The sequence below is a fragment of the Stenella coeruleoalba genome, assembly GCF_951394435.1.
Source record: "Stenella coeruleoalba genome assembly, chromosome: 5".
Taxonomy (NCBI): domain Eukaryota; kingdom Metazoa; phylum Chordata; class Mammalia; order Artiodactyla; family Delphinidae; genus Stenella; species Stenella coeruleoalba.
Genome location: NC_137150.1, coordinates 44,505,206 through 44,532,549, shown reverse-complemented (window position 1 = coordinate 44,532,549; position 27,344 = coordinate 44,505,206). Strand labels below are relative to the sequence as shown.

The 27,344-nt window shown below is 32.0% G+C and overlaps 1 protein-coding gene across 1 annotated transcript in view; it reads left to right on the top strand.

The window, feature by feature from the left end:
* Nucleotides 1-27,344, top strand: part of SI (sucrase-isomaltase) — a gene marked incomplete at both ends in the record, with an annotated part of 98,762 nt that overhangs the window by 44,859 nt on the left and 26,559 nt on the right. Inside the window, 16 exons of the mRNA XM_079923371.1 lie at nucleotides 164-220; nucleotides 1,344-1,468; nucleotides 3,411-3,499; nucleotides 5,903-5,952; nucleotides 6,915-7,085; nucleotides 8,822-8,977; nucleotides 13,831-14,037; nucleotides 15,365-15,519; nucleotides 16,895-17,063; nucleotides 18,690-18,786; nucleotides 18,876-18,988; nucleotides 19,076-19,201; nucleotides 20,697-20,825; nucleotides 21,938-22,048; nucleotides 23,720-23,779; nucleotides 27,225-27,341. Of these exons, the coding sequence (XP_079779497.1) occupies nucleotides 164-220; nucleotides 1,344-1,468; nucleotides 3,411-3,499; nucleotides 5,903-5,952; nucleotides 6,915-7,085; nucleotides 8,822-8,977; nucleotides 13,831-14,037; nucleotides 15,365-15,519; nucleotides 16,895-17,063; nucleotides 18,690-18,786; nucleotides 18,876-18,988; nucleotides 19,076-19,201; nucleotides 20,697-20,825; nucleotides 21,938-22,048; nucleotides 23,720-23,779; nucleotides 27,225-27,341 (1,932 nt within the window). The remainder of the gene's footprint in view (nucleotides 1-163; nucleotides 221-1,343; nucleotides 1,469-3,410; nucleotides 3,500-5,902; nucleotides 5,953-6,914; nucleotides 7,086-8,821; nucleotides 8,978-13,830; nucleotides 14,038-15,364; nucleotides 15,520-16,894; nucleotides 17,064-18,689; nucleotides 18,787-18,875; nucleotides 18,989-19,075; nucleotides 19,202-20,696; nucleotides 20,826-21,937; nucleotides 22,049-23,719; nucleotides 23,780-27,224; nucleotides 27,342-27,344) is intronic.

Genomic DNA, 27,344 nt, shown 5'->3' with positions numbered 1-27,344 from the left:
CTTTTGATTACTATATATAGAAAATATTGGAGTATAACAATACAAAGGAAGTTTCTTTTCTCTTCACTATGAAAATCCAACTTAACATTTGATGTGATTCTCTTCCATTACATATTGAAGTAATATATATATATCTATATATAAATTATCTTGTTTATTTTAGGGAGCAGATACAGTGAGTGCATACATCCCTAATGCTACTTGGTATGATTTTGAAACTGTAAGTAACCTTAATATAATAATAGATCACAAGTACATATTGTTCAACATCTGTACATGGAAACAACTCCAAACACACAGCATATCTTTTTTTCAGTAGTTCTGTTATTATTACAAAAAATAATGATTCCAAATTTTAATAATGTGGAAGTCTGTGCGGGTGTACATTTTGTTGCATGTGAGAAAGTATATGTTTTGTTGCACGTGATTAATACAAAGTTATATTCTTTAGTGTAGAGTTATCCATTTTAAATTGTGGAAATAAAAGGTCAAGAGTAATTTTAAGGAGTAGTAACTTATTTTAATAATTTCCCTATTTTACATATTCATCTTATGGCCAGAAGAACTGAGTATTAAGCTAATCTTAAACATTTGTTTTTATAATGTATATTGTAATGTTTGGGAAAGATTTTCATCTCAATCTTGAAAAGGCAGCGTAGCAGGATTCATACACACGACCTATTTTTTTTAATTGACCAAGACCCTCTGAGAATATTTATTTTAAAGGAAAGTATTTTGTAATGCACTTATATTTGCTAAGCAGACCCTTTATTTTTATTTTTTTATTTTTTTGTGGTACGCGGGCCTCTCACCGTTGTGGCCTCTCCCGTTGCGGAGCACAGGCTCCGGATGCGCAGGCTCAGCGGCCACGGCTCACGGGCCGAGCCGCTCCGCGGCATGTGGGATCTTCCCGGACCAGGGCACTAACCTGTGTCCCCTGCATCGACAGGCGGACTCTCAACCACTGCACCACCAGGGAAGCCCAAACCCTTTATTTTTATAAGAAATGATTTTTAAAAAATTCTTTCTAGAGGCATGGTTAACTTTAAACCAAAACAAAGAATAAAAAATAGTGCTAATTAAGAATATTGTTAATTATTGTAGAAGGGAAATGGATTGCTCTATGTTGATTTTTTTTTTGTGAAACCAAACTTATTTTTACCCAGCTTTCATCAGTAAACTGAAAAAGAGTTTTCTTTAAAAGTTAGAAAATGACATGTTAATATTCACTAAGATGACACGAATTTCTCATAGTAAGAATTATTTCTATGTGTAATTCTTGTAAAATGGGGTTTAAATTCTTTACAATAATGAAAAAAATATTTTTATCTTCCAAATATTAGGGTGCAAAAAGACCATGGAAAGGACAACGTGTTGATATGTATCTTCCAGCAGACAAAATAGGATTACATCTTAGAGGAGGTTACATTATCCCCATTCAACAACCTGCTGTAACTACAACAGCAAGGTAAAATGAAAAGGCATTAACTGCAATCTGAAATATAATTCAAGTTTTAATGTTTCACATTTTTATTAAGAATCAAATATTGATATTTAGCTTTTCCACCAGAAGATATTTGATATACGTAAGGACTTCCTACATATAACCATCATGGTTATAAAAAGAAGAATCAAATTATGTATATTACTACAAACTTCTTGATTTAAAAAATAAGCATAGATTAGAAATTTATTTCCTATGCCAAAATGTACTGACATTCTCTAAAGAATATGTATAATTAAAGTTAATTGCTGATTCTTAATAAAAAATGAAGTATTAAGTAAGTTATATAATTGATTAAAGTGTCAGTTGTTACATATTTGGATTTTCAATACATAAATGTCACAATGTTTTTCTTTCAGCTAAAACGTTTTAAGTTAATAAATGAGGTAGATATTTTTGTTAAGTAAAGAACAAGATAGAAACTAAGTTGTTCAGTAAGAATAAATTTGAGAACTATTTAGAAAAAAAGCAGAAACTTGAAAATTCTGGTGCTTTATCTTGCAACATTCATTCTGGGTACATGGACAGAATGTGTCATATTGAATCTATGCATTTCCCCATATTCTACAACACCCCAATAGATATCTATTCCTTACTCTGCTGTATTTTCTTCATAACATTAAGAATATCTGGAATTATATTTTTACTTTTTCTTGTATGTAGTGTGTCTACTCCCCCGGACTATAAACTCCATGAAGGCAGAGACTTGACTTTTCACTGCCTTAGTCCCCAAACCAATAATAGTGTCAGCCTATTATGGAATAGGCTCCTGATTTTCTCTAAATATTTGTTGAAGGAACAAATTAATAAGTGAATGGATGTGTGTTAGTAACTTAATTATTTTTGTTTTCTAGAATTGATCACTTTCATATTGTAACTGTTTCATGATGATGTTCTCAAAATAATTGGTTATACTCTAGAGCTGTATTGAACAAGAGAAACATACACTTTGATGAGTGCATGTTGGAAGGAATGTATTCTGTATAGAGCAGTTACCTGGACTGTATAGCCTCATTTTAAGTTTAAAAACCTATAGCAATATATAACAAAAAAATATTCATCATGTTTCATTTCACATGATAGAATTAGCTTCATTTGTAAGACTATTAGAGATTCCACTTAGCATTTAAAATTTTATTTTGTAGTGCTTTTCATTGTTTTGTAACCTTGGTACACTGCAATTTAGGGTTAATGTGTATGTGGCAAATACATGTTGAATTGAGCAATTATAAGATATATTTAATTTTGTTGTTTGAATTGAAATATTTTTATACCGTTTCAATTTTGATGGTGTCTTGGCCCCCAAGAAATTCCATATTGTATATTTTTAAATTAATTTAATTAAGTAATTTATTTTTGGCTGCGTTGGGTCTTCAGTTGCTGTGCATGGGCTTTCTCTAGTTGCAGCGAGCGTGGGTGGGGGCTACTCTTCATTGTGGTGCATGGGCTTCTCATTACAGTGGCTTCTCTTGTTTTGGAGCACAGGCTCTATGCACACATGCTTCAGTAGTTGTGGCACATGGGCTCAGTAGTTGTGGCTCACAGGCTCTAGAGAGCAGACTCAGTATTTGTGGTGCACGGGCTTTGTTGCCTCCCGGAATGTGGGATCTTCCCAGACCAGGGCTCGAAACTGTGTCCTCTGCATTGGCAAGCAGATTCTTAACCACTGTGCCACCAGGGAAGCCCTTCATATTGTATTTATTCCTTTCATTTATTTTCTAAGCATATGAATTATTTTTCTCATTGATAAATTACTAATAAGTATAGACATGAATTTTATTAATATCAGTGTTCTCATGTGAATGCAGAACTCCTACAAGTCCCTTATGTTGAAATGGGTTTATTTATAAGATATTTCACTATACATTTATTTTTAATCATATATGCACCCAAACTTACTTAACAGCCGAAATAACCCTCTAGGACTTATAGTTGCTTTAGATGAAGATAACAAAGCAAAAGGAGACTTTTTCTGGGATGATGGAGAAACTAAAGGTAAGTTTCAAAGTGATATGCTTTTAAATGTTCATTTTAATGATGGGAAGTTTTGCCTTTATTATAAAATTAAACAAAAATATCACAAGTTTTAATTGCTGTTTTATATCTATCTTAAGATTTTAGGTTACTTTATGAAATTTAACATTGGTATTTAAATTATATATATTTAATTACAATATTTGTTTTTATCTTTTGGTTTATCATAAAAAGTCTTTGACAAATATAAATATCTTATTAGATTACTGTATAAAAATTAAAATAGTTAATAAATTCACAGATGTATAACTTGCATCCTATTTTCAACTATCTTATATGATTATAGTGGTTAAAACTAAAGTTTTATTACTGTAAAAGAAAACCAATATTAAGGCTTTAGTTAATTAATGTAGCTGGGGAGGGATAAATTGGGAGTTTGGGGTTAACAAATACACAATACTGTATATATAAATAGATAAACAACAAGGACCTAATATATAGCTCAGGGAACTATATTCAATATCTTTTAATGAACTATAATGGACAAGAATCTGAAAAAGTATATATATATATTTTTTAGGTATGTGTTTTATATATGTATGTATAAAAAATTATAGTTTACCTTCTATTATAGCTCACTACTTTTCAGATATATTAAAGAACGCCCTATATGCCTTTGTCTATAGTATATGAAACATCCAAATATCTCTAAATTAACTCCAAGAAATAGCCTATGTATTGGTGTGCTCTCTTACAATTTTGAAAATATGGAATCTATGAAAAAAATTCTGTTCTTTTTTAAGTCTTATCTCCTATGAATATGTAGATTACCACAATATATCTGCTCCACCAGATATATTGTCTTCCCCTTGTCAGTTGATGGTAATTTCATCTCTGCAAGATGCCAAAAACTTTAGAGTTCACTCTTGTCTGTCACAACCTAGGAATTTCTCTTGGTTCCACCTTGATCTTGGTTCTCTCATAAACTCCACCATTATCATCACTACTTTTCATTTTAATTACTGCAATAGCTCCCTAACTGGTCTCTAGGTCAATAGCTCTTGTCAATCCCCCTTTTTTACATTCTATTTACCAACCAGCAGATAGAGTGATCCCTTTAAAAGATGATTCAAATCATTACACTTCTGCTTAAAACCCTGTATCAATTTTCCATTTTACTCAATTAAGAGCCACAGTCTTTACCAAGACCTAGAGCATTCACTATGTCCTGCACATTTTACACACACACGCACACACACTCATGCACACACACTGTGCCCTACCATTCTCCATTTCTCATTCTACGCCAGCACACCAGCCTTCTCCCTCTTTCTCAAATACCTTAGAGTCAAACACACTAGGGTGAGCTCTGCCCTGAGAATAGATTCAAAGCATTTACTACATAGAAATTCTGTAAGAGAGGATTGCAGCAGAAGTAAATTGTTTCGTAATCATCAGGTAAAGAATGTTGTTGAGATAATACCTCTATTGGTAGCATGTGGAACCTGATTTTAAGGTTATTCTCATTTGTCAGATTATATAAATATTTCCAAATTCATTCCTTTTTTCTACTTGCAAAATATTATATTGATAATTTACTTCATATAAAATGGTTAAAAATATGGAGTTATGATTTAATCAGACATTTAATATGATATCTATATACTGAAGTGTGTTAAAAAGTTAAAATCAAAATTTTCTGAATAATCAATCAAACACAAGACAATAAAATGAGCTTCAGTTTGGGTTCTGACTCTATTTTTATTTCCTAGGATTAAAATTTTAAGTAAATTAATGTTATTCAAAGTATTGTATATAAATCCTAGTATTCCCTTTATATTTTCCACTCTTTCTTCCTAATTATTTTAGTTATAATCTTTAGTTCCCTGTTAAAGAAACATGTTGATAAAAAGTTATGTTACATATATCATGCAGAAAATAATTGCTTTCTTCAATTTTTCTCATTAAAGTTTATTTGAAACTTTAATGTCTCCACATTCACTCATTCTTCAAATAATGAAAAAACACACAAAATTGTGGTGTGCCATGGCTTCCCAAAATAAACTGAATGTTCCACAGTTTACTAAAAAGAGATAAAATATCATTCAAAAAATAGTTATAATTATATATATTTTATTACAAGTTTTGTGCTCTCTGAATTTCCAGAACTATTTTAGCAGTCCTTGAAAAATCAAACTGGGCAAAGATGCATTCACTACCTTTACTTCCTGGGAAAATAAACTACCAAAATAGTTTCATTTAAAGATAATTAAGAACCTTAATTTAAAAGAATAATCTGTTTAATTTGCTTCATTAATAAATAATATCTATTTTAAAAAATTCCCTGTGTTGTCTAACTGTAAAAATAAAACAGAATTTAACATTACACTTTGATCTGACAACTTTTTTTTTTCACCATTTCAGATACCATCCAAAATGGCAACTACATTTTATATACATTTTCAGTTTCTAATGTAAGCATTCTCCTTGAACACATAGCTAAATATAATACCTTGTTAATGTCTAGATTGTGCCTTTTGGAATGATGTTACATTTCTCTCCAGAAATCAGTGGAAAGAAACAAAATAAATTGTTCAATTTAAATTATTAAATTATATATGAATTGCCTTAAATTTTTATATTTCAATGTAATAGATAAGTTTCTGTTGATGAAATTGATGCACAGAAATCTTCAGACTTCTTGTAGCACTATGTCTGGTTTAAGCAATATGTCCTGGGAAAATAATCTCAACATATTTGAAAATGTTTTAATATACCAATCACAGCAGTGACTTTCATGGATTTGGGGTGAAAATGAAAAAGCTATGCACAAGATTAAATTTTGAATAATTAGTAGCAATGCTTTTTGTAGAAGTTAGATTTCTTCATATATTCTTTTTTGCCAAAGATAATTTATTCTTCACCAATGAAGAGAATGAGAAGGAATATACATGATTTGCGTCATGCATAATTTATCTGTGAAAATAATTTTAGAGCATGTATAAAAGACAATTTTAAAGAGTTACTAATAAGTGTATTTATATAGGGCACTTTGATGTGAAGAGCTGTTGGGAATGGAGGGATAGATGATTGGTTCTTTTCTTATTATACTATATTATTAAATACCAAATAATGCTATAATTTAATACTAAATAATACTAATTTATTAGTATTATCAGCATAAATAAATTCTAAATTATGTGAGATGTAGAACATTTTCTTAGAATTTTGGCTAATTCCTAAGCTCTCTTGTCTAGAGTTTTTCACTTAGCAATTTTCATTAAAGTATGTATTGGTTAATTATTTTTATTTAGTAAAAACTATAGTTTATACATTTTTAGAACTGTAAGATTTAATCAGTATAAATACACTTGTTATTTCTAATTTGTATCCAATGACCTTCTACTTGATATATAATATTATATACATTTTTCAGAACAAATTAGATATTATATGCACACATTCGTCATACCAGGAAGGAACCACTTTAGCATTTGAGACTATAAAAATCCTTGGGTTGATAGACACTGTTACAGAAGTTTCAGTGATGGAAGATAATCAACCAATGAGAGCTCACTACAATTTCACTTATGATACTTCCAACCAGGTAAATACAATCTTAAAATATTTTAGTTATCACATACTCTCATATTTAACATTATATAACCATTCAGGCTCTTGGTTTTGTGATTTTTTTTTTCTTCATTACATATCTTTCTTTTCTTTTCCTTTTGCTGGCAATATTCCATTTTAGGTTATCTCAATTTATGTTGAGATATCAACCTTAAGGTGAACTGATACTACTTCTCCCTCTCTATTTAATTTTATCTTGTGTATCACTTATGTATGCCTTTCTAATATTTTTTTTGATACCATTCTCCTACCCTGAACTCTTACCTACTGCATACGATAAAGAATCTAAAAGTTTTACCTTCTTATTTAAGACTTCTTAAGGTAATGATTGAATCCATTTCTTCAATTCTCTCTACTTCTCCTTTCATGAACTCCCTTTGTCCTCAATATATCTTGTACTTCTCTTTCAAATTTTTGTTTACAGTCTCCCCTTCAAGTAGTCCCTTTCTTATCCTCGTTCTTGCCTTGTTTAACAAGTGTACTAGAGGGGGAAAAGGAGTAATAGAATTGGGCTCAAATTGCAGCCCTGCAGTCTGTGCATTTAAACACAATAAATTAATCTCTCATTATCTCAGCTTCCTCATATGTAAAATGTCATATTTAATCATAATGTTGCTTCAGGTAAAAAATTAATTATTTAAAATGTTAGACAAAAATAATTTAAAACATGGAAGTGATATTTATTGGCATTTACTTTTCTACCATTCCTATATTCCTAAATATTAGTAATGTTAGCATAAATTCTAAATTGAGATGTAGGACATTTTCTTAGAGTATTTTTGTCTAGCTTCTAAGTCCTCTGGCCCAGTTTTTCACTTAGGAATTTCCATAAAGATATGTATTGGTTAATTATTTTTTATTAGTAAGTATACTATAATGTATATATTCCTAGGACTATAAGAACTAATCAATAAATAATACAGGCGTATTGAGAACTTTATGACTCTAACAAAGATTATCAAGTGGCATAATACAAAATTGTTTTATTATATGTTTTTACAATCCCAGTTTATATGTGTTTCTATTTTTATGCTAATGTAAAGATTTACAAAGACACTTATAGATACATCTTTCTAATTCTCCTGTTCTTGGACACTATCCTTTCACTTTTTTTTCTTTTTGCATAATACCATGTTATCTCCTCTCTAACTTGTCCCTCAAATATTATAAGCAGTGGATAAAATTAGGAAAATAAATAAATAATATTCCCCTCCTCTGACTCTGGGAGCCTCCAAATCAATCAAAGTGGTCAACATTTTCTTCCCTTTTTCTTCATTGAGGGCACTACTATTTATTTCATACCTGGTATGCCCCAAGCATAATGCCAAGTGTTTTAAATTTCACAGATCATTTATTCATTATCCCCATTTTACAGGAGGAGGAAATTGAAGATAAAACAGAGTAGATAATTTCCCCAGATTCATGAGCATTAAGTATCAGAACTGAGAATTGAACACATCTGGATTTAAAGATAATGTTTTTTATTAGTATTCTATAATTTCTCATAGTTTTGAGAACTGTCTTGAGATTCTAGCTATTTCAGTGGCATGCCATGTTTTTTCTTTTCTATTCTTTCTTTTAGTATTATATTAAAATTATTAATGATTTGATTTGAAGAATTGCTGTGGGGTTGCTGCATTTTAAAAATGTTAAGTATTTTTAAATTGTCCAGTGGTCAGAAATATTTTAATGTTTTCTTTCTCTTCAAAGAATCTACTAATTTACAATCTCATGTTTAACCTTGGAAGAAACTTTACTGTTCAATGGGATCAAACTTTCTTGGAAGCTGAAAAGTTTACTTGTTATCCAGATGCAGACATTGCAACTAAACAACGCTGTGAAGAACGTGGCTGCTTATGGGAAACGGTAATAAGAATTTTAATTATTCAAGATAAGGCTTTCACATAAACATTTCAAAGTAAACCGTATATATTATAATTTTAATTCTACAGCATATAAACTAAATTCAGCTACAGAAGCATTTGGAATTTGAAATTAAGACTTCTAATAGATAATTTATCTTTATCTTAATTCTCCAAAGACATAATTTAGTAAAAGCCAGACTAAATGGATGTGTAAGTTGCTTTCCAGGCATTTTGGATAGTATTACTTTATTTAATAAACTAGAACTCTATTTGTTGCACTTTGTTAGATGTTAGTTGTGGCTGACTAGCTTAATTGAGCAAGGTATTATGCCAGTAGGGAGTAGTGTTTCAAAAGCATTGTCTCAAGTTATTAAAATTTCTGAAATTGATTGATGGGCTGTATCTGTTCCACTAAGAGGTGACAATTTCTGCCAGTAATTTTGGTCAAACTTTCAAGAACAGGGCTTCCCTGGTGGTGCAGTGGTTAGGAATCCGCCTGCCAATGCAGGGCACACGCGTTCAAGCTCTGGCCCGGGAAGATTCCACGTGCCGTGGAGTAGCTAGGCCCATGTGCCACAACTGCTGATCCTGCGCTCTAGAGTCTGTGAGCCACAACTACTGAGCCTGCATGCCACAACTACTGGGGCCTGCGCACCTAGATCCTGTGCTCTCAACAAGAGAGGCCACCACAATGAGAAGCCTGTGCACCACAAGGAAGAGTAGCCCCCGCTCACCGCAACTAGAGAAAGCCCACACACAGCAACAAAGATCCAATGCAGCCAAAAATAAATAAATAAAATAAATTAATTAAAAGAAAAACATTTTCAACAACAATGATGGTCATTGATAGTAGACGTTTTTACAGAAGGGGATATGGGAAAAGTCCCCTCTTGCTACACTCATTTTATTTTTTTAATTCTGAACTTTTGGTTACATCATTGGGTTTTGTCAGCAAAAAAAGAAATTATTTCATATAATCAATAAATTAAATGCATGTGTTATAACACTGAGAAGAGTCTAGACACATCTGCCAGCAACTTCCCAGAAATGTCTGCACTTATATGAGGGAATATATAGAATCTCTGCCACCAGAGAAATGGCCCTCATTCCTCTCCATTGCTTGATGAAGTAGCATAATCCTTACCATTAGGAAAGTTTATGGAAGAATTGAAGAAAAGAAGTGAGGAGGAGAAATGATAATGAAATCAATAAAAGCCAAATAGTGAAGTATCTTTCCAATATGCCTCCAAAATCTTCTTTTTAAATTCCAACTCTTCATTCAAATCCATACCCATTCTCCATTGCATTCAGTGCGTGGTCACTTACTCTCATTATCAACTGAAACTAACACAACCTTGTTAATCAACTATACTCCAATATAAAAGTTAAAAAAATGAATATAAATGATGGGTACTAAAGCTCCAATAACTTCTAATAAGAAAATGTGAAAACTTTATTTTTCCCATTACTATTACTATTCAACACCTTATAGATTTTTAAGTCAAACAAGTGAAGCTTTAACATTAGAAGTCCATTAAATATGATGATTTAGAAAATTTATGTTTCTTTAGACCATCTTGTTTATTCATTGATCCATTTAACAAATTCTTGAGAACTACTTTGTTCTAGGCACTGTTCTAGACGAAGAAAATAAACAAAACCCTCTTCCCTGATAGAGTTTATATTCTAGTGTGGGAAAACAAATAGATAACCTAAAAAATTATGTTTTATGTTAGATAAGTATTATGGAGAACAATAAAGCAGAAAAGGAGAAGGGGGGCGGAGAATGACAGTGGTGTTACTTTAATGATTGTACACAGAAGGTTTCTTTGAGAAGGTGGCATTTGTTAAAAGAGTTGAAAGAAAGAAAGGAAGGAATAATATTCCATAAAGAAAATACATCAATCTGAAGTACATCTGAAGTAAGAATGTACCTGGTATAGTCCACAAACAGCAAGGAGGCCATCGTGTCTGAAACAGAATGAGTGAATGGAAGAACAGCAGAAGATGAAATTATAGACATATGGGAACAAATAATGTAGATCAATTACTTAGACCATTTTTAGGATTAAGATTTTTACTCTGAGATAGAATACTTCTGGAGAGTTTTGAAAAGATGAATGAGAAAATTAAATTTCCATCTTAATAGGACCATAATGGCTTCTGTGTTGAGAACAGACTGTTAGAAGAATAAGGCAGGGAGACCAGGAAAGAGGCTGTTACAGTAATCAAAATAAAATATTGGTAGATTGAGCCACAGTGGTAATGGTAGAATTAGTAATAAGTGTTTGACTTTTCTGCATATTTTTAAGATAAAGCCAAAATGTGTTGTTCCTTGATTGGATATAGAATATGAGAGAAGAGTAAAAATGACTTCAAGTTTTTGGTTTAAACAGCTGGAAAAAAGAAAGTTGATAGTAACAAAGATGGACAAAACTGTGCGGAAACGAACATGGAGGGAAAGAGTTAAGATTTAGACAAATTAAGGTTGAGGTACTCAGTACAAATCCAAGTGCAGTTTTCCAACTGTGAGATGTAAACTAATGAAACTGAAAATTTTATATCATTGGTAAGATCTAAAATTTAGAGTCAGCATATATACAGTGTTTAAAATCATGTGATGAGAGGACATCATCAAAGGAATGAGCTTGAATAGAAAAGGGAAAAGTCAAAAACTAAACCCTGAATCATCCAACATTTAGACTCAGGGAAGTGATAAGGAACCAGAAAAGAGACTGAGAACAAATTGTAAAAGAAGTAGGTTGAAAACAAAGAAAATGTTGCTTCCTGTCAGCCAAGTGAACAAGGCATTTCAAGACAGAGAAGATTATCAACTGTGCAAATTATACTTATAAATCAGTAAAATAAGAACTAGAAACTGAAGTATGGATTTGGCAGCATGGAAGTCTTTGGTAACTATTACAAGAGAAATACTGATGGAGTGCTGGGAGTTAAAATTAAAGCCTGGTCAGAGTGAGAATGAGATTCCAGTAAGAATGAAGAGACAAATTAGAGATAGTGAATATGGCGAACCTTTTATATTTTGCTCTAAGGAAAGCATAAAAAAATAGAGCAGTAATTAGAGAAATGAGTGAGGTGACAGTTTCTTTTAAGATGGGAGAAATCAAATTGGTTTATGCCATTGAGAATAACCAATAATAAGTAGAATATTAGTGATGCAGGACAGAGAATTGAGAATTGCAGGAGAAATGTCTTCATTGGCAAGGAGGCGTGGGATTGGGTACACGAATGAAATGGTTCACCTTAGATAGAGGTGTAGACCATACATATTTTGTAACAGGAGGTAAAGAGGTGGGTGGGTAGTTGTGGTGTTTTGTTCTGATTTTTCTCCCAATTGCTTTCCTTTTCATACTAAAATACTAACGAAAATCATTAGGAGATGATGAGAATAGGGAGGGTTTTTGTGATGGGAGAAAAAAGGAAAATGTTTTTCAGGGCAGTGTGATAGTGAACTAGGCAAATATAGTATGATTGATCTTTTGGACCCACTCTAACTTTTATGATTATATAAAGGGAGAGCAGTCTACATGATTGTGTGCATTTTTCAAGCCATTCAGCCACACAGTTGTAGACACTGAGAATGTAGAGGATAGGTTATTTTCCCAGCATTGTTGTTTTGCAACTGAGTGTAAGAAAGCAAGTGAGGGACATAGGGATTGAGATTATATGAAAAGGGGTGGTTTAGATGGGATTTATACAGTTTCCATAAATTAAATCACAAGATTATTTTCATCCTAACTACAAAAAATAACAATGCTGATAAACTACCAAGAAAGATAAATGAGAAAACATAAAATGATAAAGGGAAAGTGATACTGGGCAGAAAGATAGCTATGAAGCAGACATATACAGACTTTCTAAAGTTGATCATTTTCCTGGTTCCATTGGCACTCGATTCCATGCCTTTGGAATGAATACTGAAGTATTCCTATCAGTTAAGGATTGCCTGAAGCTGAAAGTATCAGAGACCTAAAATCTGATTTGGTTAAACAAGACAGGATTTATTTTTCTATTACAGAAAAAATCCCAGGCCTAATATTCTGGTATCTAAATGTTGTCAATGTTCCCTATTTATCATTTGTCTTTCATCCACAAAGTTTTATTATACAATTACATATGCAGCATTCCAGGCCTGGAAGGTGGAAGAGCAAAGGCTATCCTAATTTAATCAGCTTATATCCTTTTCTTTTAAGGAGATTTGGCAGGGGGGTGTCACATACAACTTCCTCAAAAGAGACTGGGAAATATAGATGGGCACATTGCTTCTTCCAACAATATATTAATTTAATAAGAAAGACCAATTAGCCCTGATCTTTGGCTGCAGTTCCTATTATAATACTGGTAAGGATGTAATTAACCAATAGAAAGACCAGTCATGAAATAAAGAATAATATACTTTGATTATAAGTAAAAGAAAAGAACTTTATATTCATGCCACTCTGAGGATTATTGTAGAGTCATTTTACACACAAAAAAAGGCAGTAATCAATAAGAAGTGTAAAAACAAGCTTGGGATCAAAAGTTATGAGTAATATACTTAATTATGTTCAGAGACAATACAATCATCTATATTCTGAATTGAAAAACTATGACATTTGATTGTTCTGCTCTACCTGTCTATCTTTAGAGTCAAAATATAAATATTCTAAACATTTTAGTACATGGTGTGTCATGTTGCCTAATAGATATTTTGTGCTATGACTGAAATTTCATTCTAGTATTAAACAATAACATTTGTAAATCATACAACATGTGATTAACATGTCTACCTTATTATTTTTTTAAATATTACAATGCTTACAATTTCTGACAATGAACTTGTCTTGTTTTTAGGCTCCTTTAGGATCCAAAGCACCTGAGTGTTACTTTCCTAAAGAAGACAACTCTTACTTAGTCCAGTCAACTCATTACTCATCAGTGGGTATAACAGCTGACCTCCAGCTGGATACTGTAAAAGCTCGAATAAAGCTACCTTCTGATCCCATCCCAACTCTTCATGTGGAGGTGAAATATCATAAAGATGATATGCTGCAGTTTAAGGTATGTTTAATATAAACTATCTCAATGCATGATTCATCTCTCAAGACAGATTTTAAATAGATTTGGTGCTTGGATTTTTCATGTAATACTAAGGATTATTAACTGGGTTGATGACATTTTAATTCTATAAAGTAAAACTTTTTTTTTCCTACAAAGCTCATAGCTAGATGAACAGTAAATAAAATTTTTTGTTTTTGCTAGCTTTGTGAATAATTAAACATATGGTCGTGATTTTTTAGTTATTTAAATTCTTGATAAATTGATAAATCACTTAGAATTGGACTATGTTGGTTGTCCCATTAAAATAAACAAAACAGAAAAAAATAAACACAATAAGATGCTTACTGTTTCCATTATTTCTTTTTAAACAGTGATCTGAATTTTCTGGCCAATGCAATAAGAAATACAAAAGAGATAATTTCTTTCAATAGTTACACTTAGCAATTATTTTTTACTTAAGAGCTCCAAGGGAATCCATTAAGAAAACTATTAGAAATAGTATGGACTCATATATGACAAATGGAAAGCAATTTCAACTCATACAATCAAGGAAAATATTAAGACCTCACAAGCAGACATTGAACAGAAGAAGAAATAAAATTTGGACTAAAATATTAAAGTAATTATACTCATTAAAAATAAAAGGAACTAAAGGCAAATACAAAGAATCGGAAAGCTAAATTTGAATAATTGTGTAGAAAATGGTTTATCCTCATCAGTAAGGAAATAAATGACTGTTTGAGAAATAAATGCTTTTTAGTTTAACATATAACAGTATTAGAGTACACCTCTTAGTGAGAATATTAATTAGTACACTAATTCTGGAAAACAGTTTACCAATAGTTTATCAAGGATCCTACAAATGTTAGAATACTCTGACCTAATATTATCACTTATAAGTAATGTACTGAGGAAATAAAGACATGAATGAAGATAAATTAGCATTAATATTCATTGTAAGATCATATATAAGGCAAAAATATTGAAACAACTTTGTCTAACCATGAAGTGATAAATAATTTTGTGTATGCATATAAATGAATATTTAGCTTTAAAGTTCTCTTTCTGAAGATTTCTCATTGTATGGAAAAATGAATTATAAAACATTAAAACAGGTAAAATACAGTACATAATTTGAGTCCATTACATATCTATATATGTGTATGGAATTCTATATAGATATATGGGCCATGGATACAAAATTAGGAATTATGATAAGAATTCTAAATATTCTTGTTTGAACCATTATTTAAATTAGTTAATTATATGTACCTAATATGTTGGCAATAAGAACTAAACATATGTTTTCATTATCTCTCTGTAATAGATTTATGACCCCCAAAATAAGAGATATGAAGTTCCAGTACCATTAAACATTCCAGCTACACCGACAAGTACTTATGAAAATAGACTTTATGATGTTGAAATCAAGGAAAATCCTTTTGGCATCCAGATTCGAAGGAGAAGCACAGGAAGAATTATGTAAGTGATTCAATTATTTGATATGAAGGGTATTTTCACTGTGCTAGCATGTCATCACACCAAAAGTGGTTTTAGGTGTATGTATTAAATAATTTGGCTTATATTAACATTTAAAAACTAAAGTCAGCAAATCATTAACAGTTGGTGTAAAATTTTATTTACACTTTGGATGTGATGAATTTCATTATTAAATATGAGACCCACTCTTCTAATCAAGTTGAGAACCAAGACTCCTATTGAAAAGCACGATGAGTGTTGTCAAAATTAGTAGTTGGAAATGTGTTATGTAAATATTTTATTAGAACTATTGAAATTGGAGTTTTTTGGTCCTGGAATCTGATAAAGTTAATACTATGTTTGTCAGGAATTGATGAAAGGAAATTAAGATGTACACATATAGATATGTTTTTATGTCTAATGAATAAATATAAATTTTAAAATATTACCTTTTTTTGGTAAAAAGCTCTACAAACTACAGTGTATTAAAAAGATACTTCTATGTAATTTAAGCTTGCCCTGCTATCCTTTACAAGATACTGTCACGATGTGTTCAGGTATTGTCAGTATGGATACAAATAATGAAGAAAATTATGTTTATATTGTTTTAAAATTTTGTTGTTATGATAATAGTTTTGTTCCAAAGGATAAGAAGCAAAATGATTTTGTAGAAAATTCCTGATGCAGAGGCATTATTTATTGTTTTTCAGGAAGCATTATTCTTTAGTAAATACTTTTCCAAAATCATTAATATAAAAATTTGAATATGTCTCAAATTCTTTTTAATACTTATGTTTCCTTTCTCTGCCAACTTTCTCTTCTTCTTCTTTTATCTTCTTCTTGCAAATGACATTCTCTGTAATACATTTCTTCTGGATTTCTTCATAAACACATGGTTTTATAAATACAAAACAAAAGAAGAAGAAAATGATTGGAAATAATAATAGAGTTTAGAATTAAAATATCCATTATACCTTATAGTTTATTTTGATATTGATTTCTTTTTATTCTATACGTAGTAAAAATTTACTGATTATCTCAAGGGAACGGGACAATAAAGGACTCTCAATTCCTAGGACATATATTATTTCTAGGTCATATATTACTGATAACTTTATATTAATTTTATTTTAAAAAGCAATATATGTCTAAAGACAAACATGTAGCCATAATATGATTATGAATATATGAAACATATTTTAGATATTCCTTAACTTAGCCAAAAAAATGTATTGGAAAAATTATCTATTTCCATTTGTATCTGGGTATGATAGGCCTATAGAGAAAAATACAATTGATTTTTATAACACCTAAGAAAGAATTACCATTATTATTTGTATGTGTATACAGGAATAAAATTGTTTTCTTTTGTTTTCAGTTGGGATTCTCGCCTTCCTGGATTTGCTTTTAACAACCAGTTCATTCAAATATCTACACGCCTACCATCAGAATATATATATGGTTTTGGGGAAACGGAGCACACAGCATTTAAGCGAGATCTGAACTGGCATACTTGGGGAATGTTCACAAGAGACCAACCACCTGGTGTAGGTACCAATATTTGACCACCCCAAGTGGCAACTAAGACCATGATTCAGATCCCAGCCACTTCTTTGTAGGCCTGTACTTAAATATTGAAGCAATGAAAGGGGGCTAGAGATCCCAAGAGCTGCTAGAGTGATTTTCTGAAAAACAAATGAAAAGTCACCATAAATTACAGGTGAAAGTAGAGGATCGAATGGATAACATCATTGACTACAGTGAGAAGTGAGGTTGTGACCCAATTCCTTACCCTCTCAACTGCATAGAAAGAACATTCAGATTCAGAATTCCCTGTCAAATACATGTTTACTTTCAGCTTATAGAAAATAACTGGCTTCTCCTTGAAATTTTTTTCTACTCCTTAGATAAAGATTTGATGCTTTTTCCTTTGTTACCCTAAGCTGCAGTTGTGCATTTTTATGAGGTTCTATTGCAAGTTACAGTTTTAGAAAATGTTTTTATATGTTCATATCACTTTTCCAATGTTTTGTCTTATTAATGGTGTACATTTCATGACTATTTAATACATTGCACAATTGATATAAACTATAATTATTCTAAACATATAATGGAAAATACTTTTTAATAAAAACACTAGCTCATTTCCATTTTCACATGTGATGTGAACTTAAAGGATATATTCAGTATGAGATTATAAATGTGTATAATGTCATAACTGCTTTTTATTGTTAGGTGCTCATACAACTTTTATTTGTATCACAATAGTTCAGACTTATAAAGGCTGTTTTTCATTTATTCCACTTGAAAGAATATGTTCTTCCAAAATTTACCTCTTTAAAATCCTTCAGGGACTTCCCTGGCAGCCCAGTGGTTAAGACTCCACGCTCCTACTGCAGGACATGGGTTCAATCCCTGGTCTGGGAAGTAAGATCCCACATGCCCTGTGGTGGGGCCAAAAAAAAAAAAAACCCTTCAACATTAGTATTGGCATTATTAGTTTAATATAACCTTGATTCTCAATATATAAATTTTCTTTCACATACTAATCAGTTACTGAGATTCAGTGTGTGTCAATGATATCAATTTGATTAGGGATCATCAACTTGTAAGCTTTGTAACCTTGACAAGGTATTTCATGACCCTGAGTATAGATTTTCTATTCTGAAAAATGAAAAGATCTAGCTGAAAATGAAATTAAATGCTTTGTATATAAACAACATATTATTGTTTAAAATGTTATCAAAATATTATATAAACTTAAATATTATCACATTAAGTACTTAAGGAGTTTGAGTACTTTGATCAGTTTAATCATTTATAGAACATTCTATTATTAAAAAAGAAGTACAAATTTATAAATGAATTAAGACACATAACCTGTGAAAAGAAACCCAACTATTCTAAAACCAATGGTTTTTTACATAAGTTAATGTGGCAGTATTTGTAAGTGTTACACATTTGTATATTCATTCACATTCTCTAATGCAGTAATGCTTCAAATAATAAATTATTTTCTAAAAAAATGTGTTTAATTCAATCATAGTTTGTGTGTGCGATGAAGGAACATTTAAATTCCTAGGTTCAATCGTAGAGTGAATTTAAATATTACATTTACAAAATTCACATTCTATTATTATTTAAATATATATTATGTTTTTTTTAAATTTTAGTATAAACTTAATTCCTATGGATTTCATCCCTATTACATGGCTCTGGAAGATGAGAGCCATGCTCATGGAGTTCTCTTACTTAACAGCAATGCAATGGGTAAAACAATTTTTTTTAGTTTAACATATTTTATGTGACTTTAATAAAATAATAACAGATTAAAATGTAATCATATTTTGGACTTCCAGATGTTACATTTCAACCAACTCCTGCTCTAACATATCGCATAACTGGAGGAATCTTGGACTTTTATATGTTTTTGGGCCCATCTCCAGAAGTCGCAACAAAGCAATACCATAGAGTATGATTGCACATTTTAAAAAAATATAAAGTTTTTTAATAATATAAAGTCATTCTCTTTGTTCACAAATAATTTTTTTTTTCAAAGGTAATCGGCCAACCAGTCATGCCACCTTACTGGGCTTTGGGATTCCAGTTATGTCTTTCTGGGTACAGAAATACTTCACAAGTTGAAGAAGTATATAATGACATGGTGGCTGCTCAGATCCCCTATGTATGTATATCAATTTTTAAAACGGTGTTAAATATGTCATCTATAAAATCAGAATGAAATAAGCACATATACTTTAAAATTATTTTAAGCATTTGGCAAAAATCAGTGCTTGTTAGTAGCACCAAATGAATTGGATATGAGATTTTATTAGTAGTCTTTATCAGATGGATAACATAAAGGGATAATACCATTCCTTTTCCTTCTTTCTCACCTGTTCCATGACTGTGTGTTGTACTAAACAAGTCACTGTGCACTTGCTTTTCTCTCAGAAGCTTTGGGTCTCGTACGTAGTCAAACACATTTCTTCTCTTCTCATTAAATGAGAGTAAGAGTCCATAGGAACCTATTTCATCAACTAATGTGACAAATTACAGAAAAAGAATTCGAGGTGAAACAATTATTTTTGCCATGGAATAGACAATAGTTGTCATATTAGAATACAGAATTAGTGGGCTTGCAGAATATCTTCTTCCCTCAGTGTTTGGGAAACTAAATATTCTTAAGTATCCAGAAATAATCACTTCCTGTGATTTTTACTTTTTAGGAAGAGTAAGGAATCTCAGGGATCCTCCTGGTAACATCTAAACATTGAAATCTAGAATGCTTTGTATATAAGAACTCATTCTAAGAAGAGTAAGAAGGACCTTATTTATATGACATCAGTACCTATAGTAGAATCCAATATATGGTTCCTGAATACATTATTATAGGGAAACTAATTGTTTAGGTTGATTATGTAGCAATACGCAAGTGAAAATAATCTTTTAAAAACGGAGATTTTTTCATTATTAGGTCTATTATGCTAGCCATATTTTTATAACACCTAGAAGAAGAAATTGTCTATTAACAGAAAATAATGTTTTAAAATGTTATTTAGGCCTAAATTAAAGATTTCATAAAGCATTTATTACTTTAAATATATTTGTAAATACCTACTTGTAAACAATATTTTGCTTATTTAAGCTTGGGCTGTTATTTCAAAAGTGACTTTGGTGGATAATAAAAGAATAATTTTATAATTATTGATGGATTTACTAATAATTCTTTCTTCCCCTTTGGCAATATTAGAATTATTTGAAATTATCCCATATTTGCTTTGTGTTTCCAGAAATAGAGCAATACATATTTCTATATATTGTACAAAATTCCAAATTGCCATTTAATATAATTTCATAACCTCATAAGTCCTTTACTCCTGTGTCTTCCTATTTCCTTTGGAAATTATATAACAAAAGATACTGATTTGAAAGAATTTGTACTTCTAAATCAAAATTACTATTTAATGAACTGCTAACAAAACAGAGCACTAACACGAACTTGCTCTTAGAATATTTTGCATCTATACATGCTACTTTTATTTCTTGAACATTACATTACTTGATTAATTCTCTTAGGAATTGAAACTTTCATATTGCTATTATTTTCATAAGTACAACAGAATGTGACAAACTCCCTCTATTGAATCTTACGCAACTAAAATTCTTATACCTTTCAGGATGTTCAATACACAGACATTGATTACATGGAAAGGCAACTAGACTTTACGATTGATGAAGAATTCCGTGACCTTCCTCAGTTTGTTGACAAAATAAGAAGTGAGGGGATGAGATACATTATTGTCCTGGTCAGTGTTTATACTTTATATTCTATCTGAGCCTTATTATCTTAGTTTTGTTAAGATTTCTCTCCTGAACGAGGAAGGAAAACGTGTTTCAAAATATGAAGTATATAATTTTGGATTGTACTCCCAAATCTAAATCTTTCTTCCTTTAACACTTCATTTCATTTACATGGCTGCCGCAGGCTACCTTCATTCTTAGGTGTATCCTTAGAGATTTAAGACTAAATAAAGCTGGGAATCAAAGGCAGTTTGTTTTCTAGTAATCACCCAAGCTATAGACTGGTCTCAATTTACAGACACTATCACAAAGTGATGATGGATTTTCTATTCCTATACAATTCTCAACTTATTCTCTGGGACTGCTTCTTATGCTTGTCATGTTTAAAAATTTTCCTTCAAATTAGTGATTCAGCGGCTTCCCTGGTGGCACAGTGGTTAAGAATCCTCCTGCTAATGCAGGGGACACGGATTTGAGCCCTGGTCCGGGAAGACCCCGCATGCCACGGAGCAACTAAGCCTGTGCGCCACAACTACTGAGCCTGTGCTCTAGAGCCCGCGAGCCACAACTACACTGAGCGTATGTGCCACAACTACTGAAGCCCGCATGCCTAGAGCCTGTGCTCCGCAACAATAGAAGCCATCACACTGAGAAGCCCATGCACCGCAACAAAGAGTAGCCCCTGCTTGCCACAAGTAGGGAAAGCCGGTGTGCAGCAACGAAGACCCAACACAGCCATAAATAAATAAATAAATAAATTTAATTTTAAAAGTTAGTGATTCAGTGGGAAGAATATTTCATCAATATGTTACAGAAAGCAAGGTAGGTAGCCAGAAATCCCATGGATATATAAAACCAAAGCAAAAAACACCTGTAATCTTGCTTGAAATCATAGCTAATACATTTTCAAAAGTTCTTAAATTTTCCTTCTAGGGAATTTAGAAGACAATCTAACTAGAACAAAAAAGTTTATGCCATCAGTCCCTTTGTCAGTCCATGTAAGAATACAATATAATGATAATCTAATAATGGAAAATTGTAACATTTTATTACAGCTACTCAAGTGGCTATACTTTTATACCATAGTTACCTGGATTGTATTTCATTTTAATTTTAGGATCCAGCAATCTCAGGAAATGAAACGAAGCCTTACCCTGCCTTTGAAAGAGGACAAGAGAAAGATGTCTTTGTCAAATGGCCTAACACCAATGATATTTGTTGGGCAAAGGTACTGAATTGATATCTTGAAAGAAAATAAGTGTAAAAATACTATTTGAAAGTTTCTATTTAATTAAGCCACAGTTAAAAACATATTCAGAGGGAGAGATGTAATGACTTAATAGGTAATAAAATAATACTCTTTGAGTTCAATCCAAATTATTAGAAACAAAGAAATAGTTTATATGTCCTATGTCCAAATACTATTTGTTTCATCTTTAAATTGTCTTTTATTGTATTTCTTGGTACCTCTTGTGTTTTATTATAAAACTGACATTAATAATATGGTTATTCACTATTCTATACTACATGGGTCATTTAAATGTTTGTACTTCTCTTAAAAACATCTCATTGATAAAAGAAACAGTGTTTGTAAAAGCTATACTTATAGTATTCCTGACTTGAACAGGGAATATAATTCATTGTATTTCATTTAAGCAATAATATCCCAACCTGTGTATATTAACACATTATAGAAAGCATCCTGATTTGGCTTATATATAAAGAGTAAAGAAAAAATCCACTAGTCATAACTAGAATGAAAAAAAATCCCATAATGGGAGATGTAATTAAATGAAATATGGGAGCCTTTTTGGATCTTGGACCAAAAATAGAATGTTAGTGATAAAAGTGGTGAAATTCGAACATGGACTGTAGATTAGTTAATAATATTCTACTAATGTTAATTTCTTGGTTTTGATAATTGTACAGTGGTTATAAATATGTTAATATTAGGGGAAGAACAGTGAAGTGTATAGAAAAACACTAGGTATAATGTTTGTGATGTTTATATAAGTCTGAAAATATTTCAGAATAAAAAGGTAAAAGTAAAATAGAAAAACTTATGTGATAAACAGTGAAAAATCATGTTTTAAGAAACATTACAGGTATACAGTACTGACTACAGAAAGGGGTTTTTTTTCTTCTTACTTTCTCCTCATTTTATATTTTCTCATTCTATACATTTTCTCAGATTTCTACCTTTCAAGCACTATTCTCTATCAGCAACTAATTCCTTGTATGTAATTACAACTCTGTGGATTATTTACATTTTTATATTTTAATTTCTACAACATAGATTTAAATCCCAGAGCTTTTGGCCTGATTGAATTTGGGCTCTGTTCTGTGTTTGTGGTTGTGGTAGAAGAAAACATTGGTAGGCAGGGGGCAGGGGCTGGAGTAGGTGTGTGGGAAAGAGGAGGATTTAGTACTAACTGCAAAAACCAAGAAGATATTTGCCTCAGCATGGCATCATCCAACTCAGATCTTCAATTCCTTTCATATAAAAATATATTTTTGTTTTTAGATTTTAATCCTGGAGTAATTATAGAAAGAGTTTTAATATACCACATTAAATTAAATTTAGAATATGCTTTTCATATTAATTCTTGACCAGACCTTTTGGTTACATGCATTGCTTGCAAAATCGCTACTGACGACAAAGGATGGTATTCTTTTCCTTATTTGCCCTACTAAAGAGGAGATTAATATGGAAAATGGGAATAGTTTGCAAATGATACATATACCAGAACACAAACTGAAAAAAATAATTGAAGGAATTACTGATCTGGGGATCTTGAGTCTGTAATATGCTTCTAAAACTCTATTACACTTTGTTTACAACAGTCATACCACACTGAATTTATTTTGAACTGGTTTCCCATTTCTTCTCTCTTTGTAGGTTTGGCCAGGTTTGCCAAATGTAACAAAAGATGAAAGTCTAATAGATGAAGCTGTTAATGTAAGTTTCATATTGATTAACTATTTAACTGAAAGAAATTCAGCACTGGGATTTAATGACGACTTTGACCAATAATTCAATTTTAATACTTTCCTTAAAAAAGTGATGGCTGGGCCTTCCCTGGTGGCGCAGTGGTTGAGAGTCCGCCTGCCGATGCAGGGGACACAGGTTCGTGCCCCGGTCTGGGAGGATCCCACATGCCGCAGAGCGGCTGGGCCCGTGAGCCATGGCCGCTGAGCATGCGCGTCTGGAGCCTGTGCTCCGCAGCGGGAGAGGCCACAACAGTGAGAGGCCCACATACTGCAAAAAAAAAAAAAAAAAAATGTGATGGCTTATTTTCTAATTCTCTATATCAGACCATATTAAATCAGATTTATTTATTTTTTTAAATACCAACATGTTTCAGTCACTCTATGAAGCAATTTTACATTTTATTGTATTTAATCCAAGGAACAATTCTTTTTTTTATTTAATTTTTTTTGTAGTAAGAATGCTTAACATGATACTTACTCTTAAAATTTTAAGTTTAAGATATAGCATCCTTCACCCTAAGGACAGTGTTGTACAGCAGATCACTAGAACTTATTCAGCTCGTGTAATTGACACTTTATGACTATTGAATAGCAACTCCCAATTACCCCTGGAACCCCAGACCCTGGCAACTACCATTCAACTCTCAGATTCTATGAGTTTGACTATTTTAGATACCTCATATAAGTGGAATTGTGCAGTATTTGTCTTTCTATAAATGGATGATTTTACTCAGCATAGTGTCCTTAAGGTTTATTCATGTTGCCCTGTATTGGAGAATCTCCTTCTTTTTGAAGACTGAATAGAATTCCATTGTATATACCACATTTTCTTTATCAATTCATCCATCAACGGACATTTAATTTATTTCAATATCTTCACTCTTGTAAATAATGCAGCAATAAATATAGGAGTTCAGATACCTCTTCGAGATCCTGATTTTAGGTCTTTTTGGATAAGTGTCCCCAAATGGGAGTGCTGGATCATATGGTAGTTCTTTTTTTAATTTTTGGAAGAATTTTAATACTGTTTTTCTCAGTGGCTGCACCATTTTTCATTCCCACAAACAGTGTACAGGCATCCAGTTTCTCCACATCTTCACCAACACTTGTTTTCCCTGTTTTTTGGATAATACACATCCCAACAGGTGTGACGTGACATCTCACTGTGGTTTTGATTTGCATTTCCCTGATGACTAGTGATGTTGAACATCTTTTCATCTATCTGTTGGCCATTTGTACGTGTACTTTAGAGAAAAGTCTATTCAAATCTTTGCCCATTTTCTAAGTGGGTTATAGTGTTTTCTCTATTGGGTTGTAGGTTACCTTTTCACTTTGTTGATTGTTTCTTATTCTGTGCAAAAACTTTTTAGTTTGATGTAGTCTCACTGGTCTATTTTTGGTTTTTTGCCTGTGCTTTTGGTGTCATATCCATAAAATCTTTGCCAAGACCATTGTCATGAAGCTTTTCCCTTATGTTTTTTCCTAGAAGTTTCGCAGTTTCAGGTGTTACGTTTAGGTCTTTAGTCCATTGTGGTTTGATTTTTGTCTGTGGTATAAGATAAGGGTCTGATTTCATTCTTCCACATGTGAATATCCAGTTTTTCCAGCACCATTCTTTAAATAGACTATACTTTCCTCATTGTATATTCTTGGCACCCTTGTCAAAGGTCAGTTGACTATACACGTGTGGATTGATTTCTGGGCTCTTTATTCTGTACCATTGGCCTATGTGTTTATTTTTATGCCAAGACCATACTTTTAATTACTGTAGCTTTGTAATATATTTTGAAATCAGGACATGTGTTGCCTTCAGCTTTGTTCTACTTACTCAAGATTATTTTGCCTATTCAAGGACTTTATGGTTCCAAATACATTGTAGGATTGTTTTTTATATTTCTGTAAAAGATGCCATTGGGATTTTGACAGGGGTTGCATTGAATCTACAGATTGCTTTCAATACTATGGACATTTTAACAATATTAATTATTTCAGTTCATGAGCATGGATTATCTATTTTTCTGTTTCTTCTTCAATATCTTTCAGTAATGTTTTGTAGTTTTCAGTGTACAAATATTTCAACTCCTTAGTCAAGTTTATTCCTAAGTATTTTATCGTTGTTTGTTGCTACTGTAAATGAGATTATTTTCCTTTCAAACAGTTTATTTTAGTCTATAGAGATGTAACTGATTTTTGCATGTTGATTTTGTATCCTGCAACTTTCCTGAATGTATTTGTTAATTCTAATAGTTGTGTGTGTGTGTGTGTGTGTGTGTGTGTGTGTGTGTGTATTCTTTAGAGATTTCTACATATAAGATTACATCATCTATAAACAGGGACACTTTCACTTCTTCCTTTCTGATTAGGATGCTTTTTTTTTCCCCCTTATTCATATCTAGTTATTTGGATTAGGATTGCCAGGACTATGTTAAATAGAAGTGGCAAGAGTGAGCATCCTTGCCTTGTTTCTGATATGAACTAAAACTCTGAAAGTTTTTTTCTAAATGAGTATATTAGCTGTGGGCATTTATTATAGAGCCTTTATCATGTTGAGGTAATTTCTTTCTATTCCTAGTTTGTTGAGAGTTTTTATCATGAAAGAGTGTTGAATTTTATCAAATAGAGTTTCTGCATTGCTTATTGGTATGACCATGTGATTTTTTTTTTTTTTTTGCGGTACACGGGCCTCTCACTGTTTTGGCCTCTCCCGTTGCGGAGCACAGGCTCCAGACGCGCAGGCTCAGCGGCCATGGCTGACGGGCCTAGCCACTCTGCGCCATGTGGGATCTTCCCAGACCGGGGCACGAACCCGTGTCCCCTGCATTGACAGGTGGACTCTCAACCACTGCGCCACCAGGGAAGCCCTGACCATGTGATTTTTATCATTCATTCTGTTGATGTGCTGAATCACAATGATTGATTTTTGTATGTTAAATAATCCTTGCCTCACAGGGAAAAATCCCACTTATTCATGGTTTATGAGCCTTTTAATGTGCTGTTGAATGTGATTGCTAATATTTTGGTTGAGGATGTTTGCATTTCTACTCATCAGATATTGTTAGGTTGTCTGAAACTAGAAATGCGTCCATTTCTTCTAGGTTATCCAGTCTGTTGTATAATTATTTATCATGGCCTCTTATGATCCTTTCTATTTCTGTGACATCAGCTGTAATTCTCATCTCTTTTTTTCTTAGTCTAGCTAACAGTTTGTAAATTGTGTATATGCTGTCTATAAGAAACTCAGTTTAGATTTAAGGACACACATAGGCTTGAGTGGCTGGAGGAAAATCATACACATTCATTAAAGTTGAGATCAAGCTGCCTTCACTATCACTTGTGAATCTGACAGATAAATGTGTGACTGACTGGTCTCTCTTATGACTTTCTATATGTGGGTCTAAATTTTGTTTTTACAGGGTTCCAGAGCTCATGTAGCTTTTCCAGATTTCTTCAGGAACTCCACAGCAGAGTGGTGGACAAGGGAAATTATAGATTTCTACAATAACCAGATGAAGTTTGATGGCTTGTGGATTGTA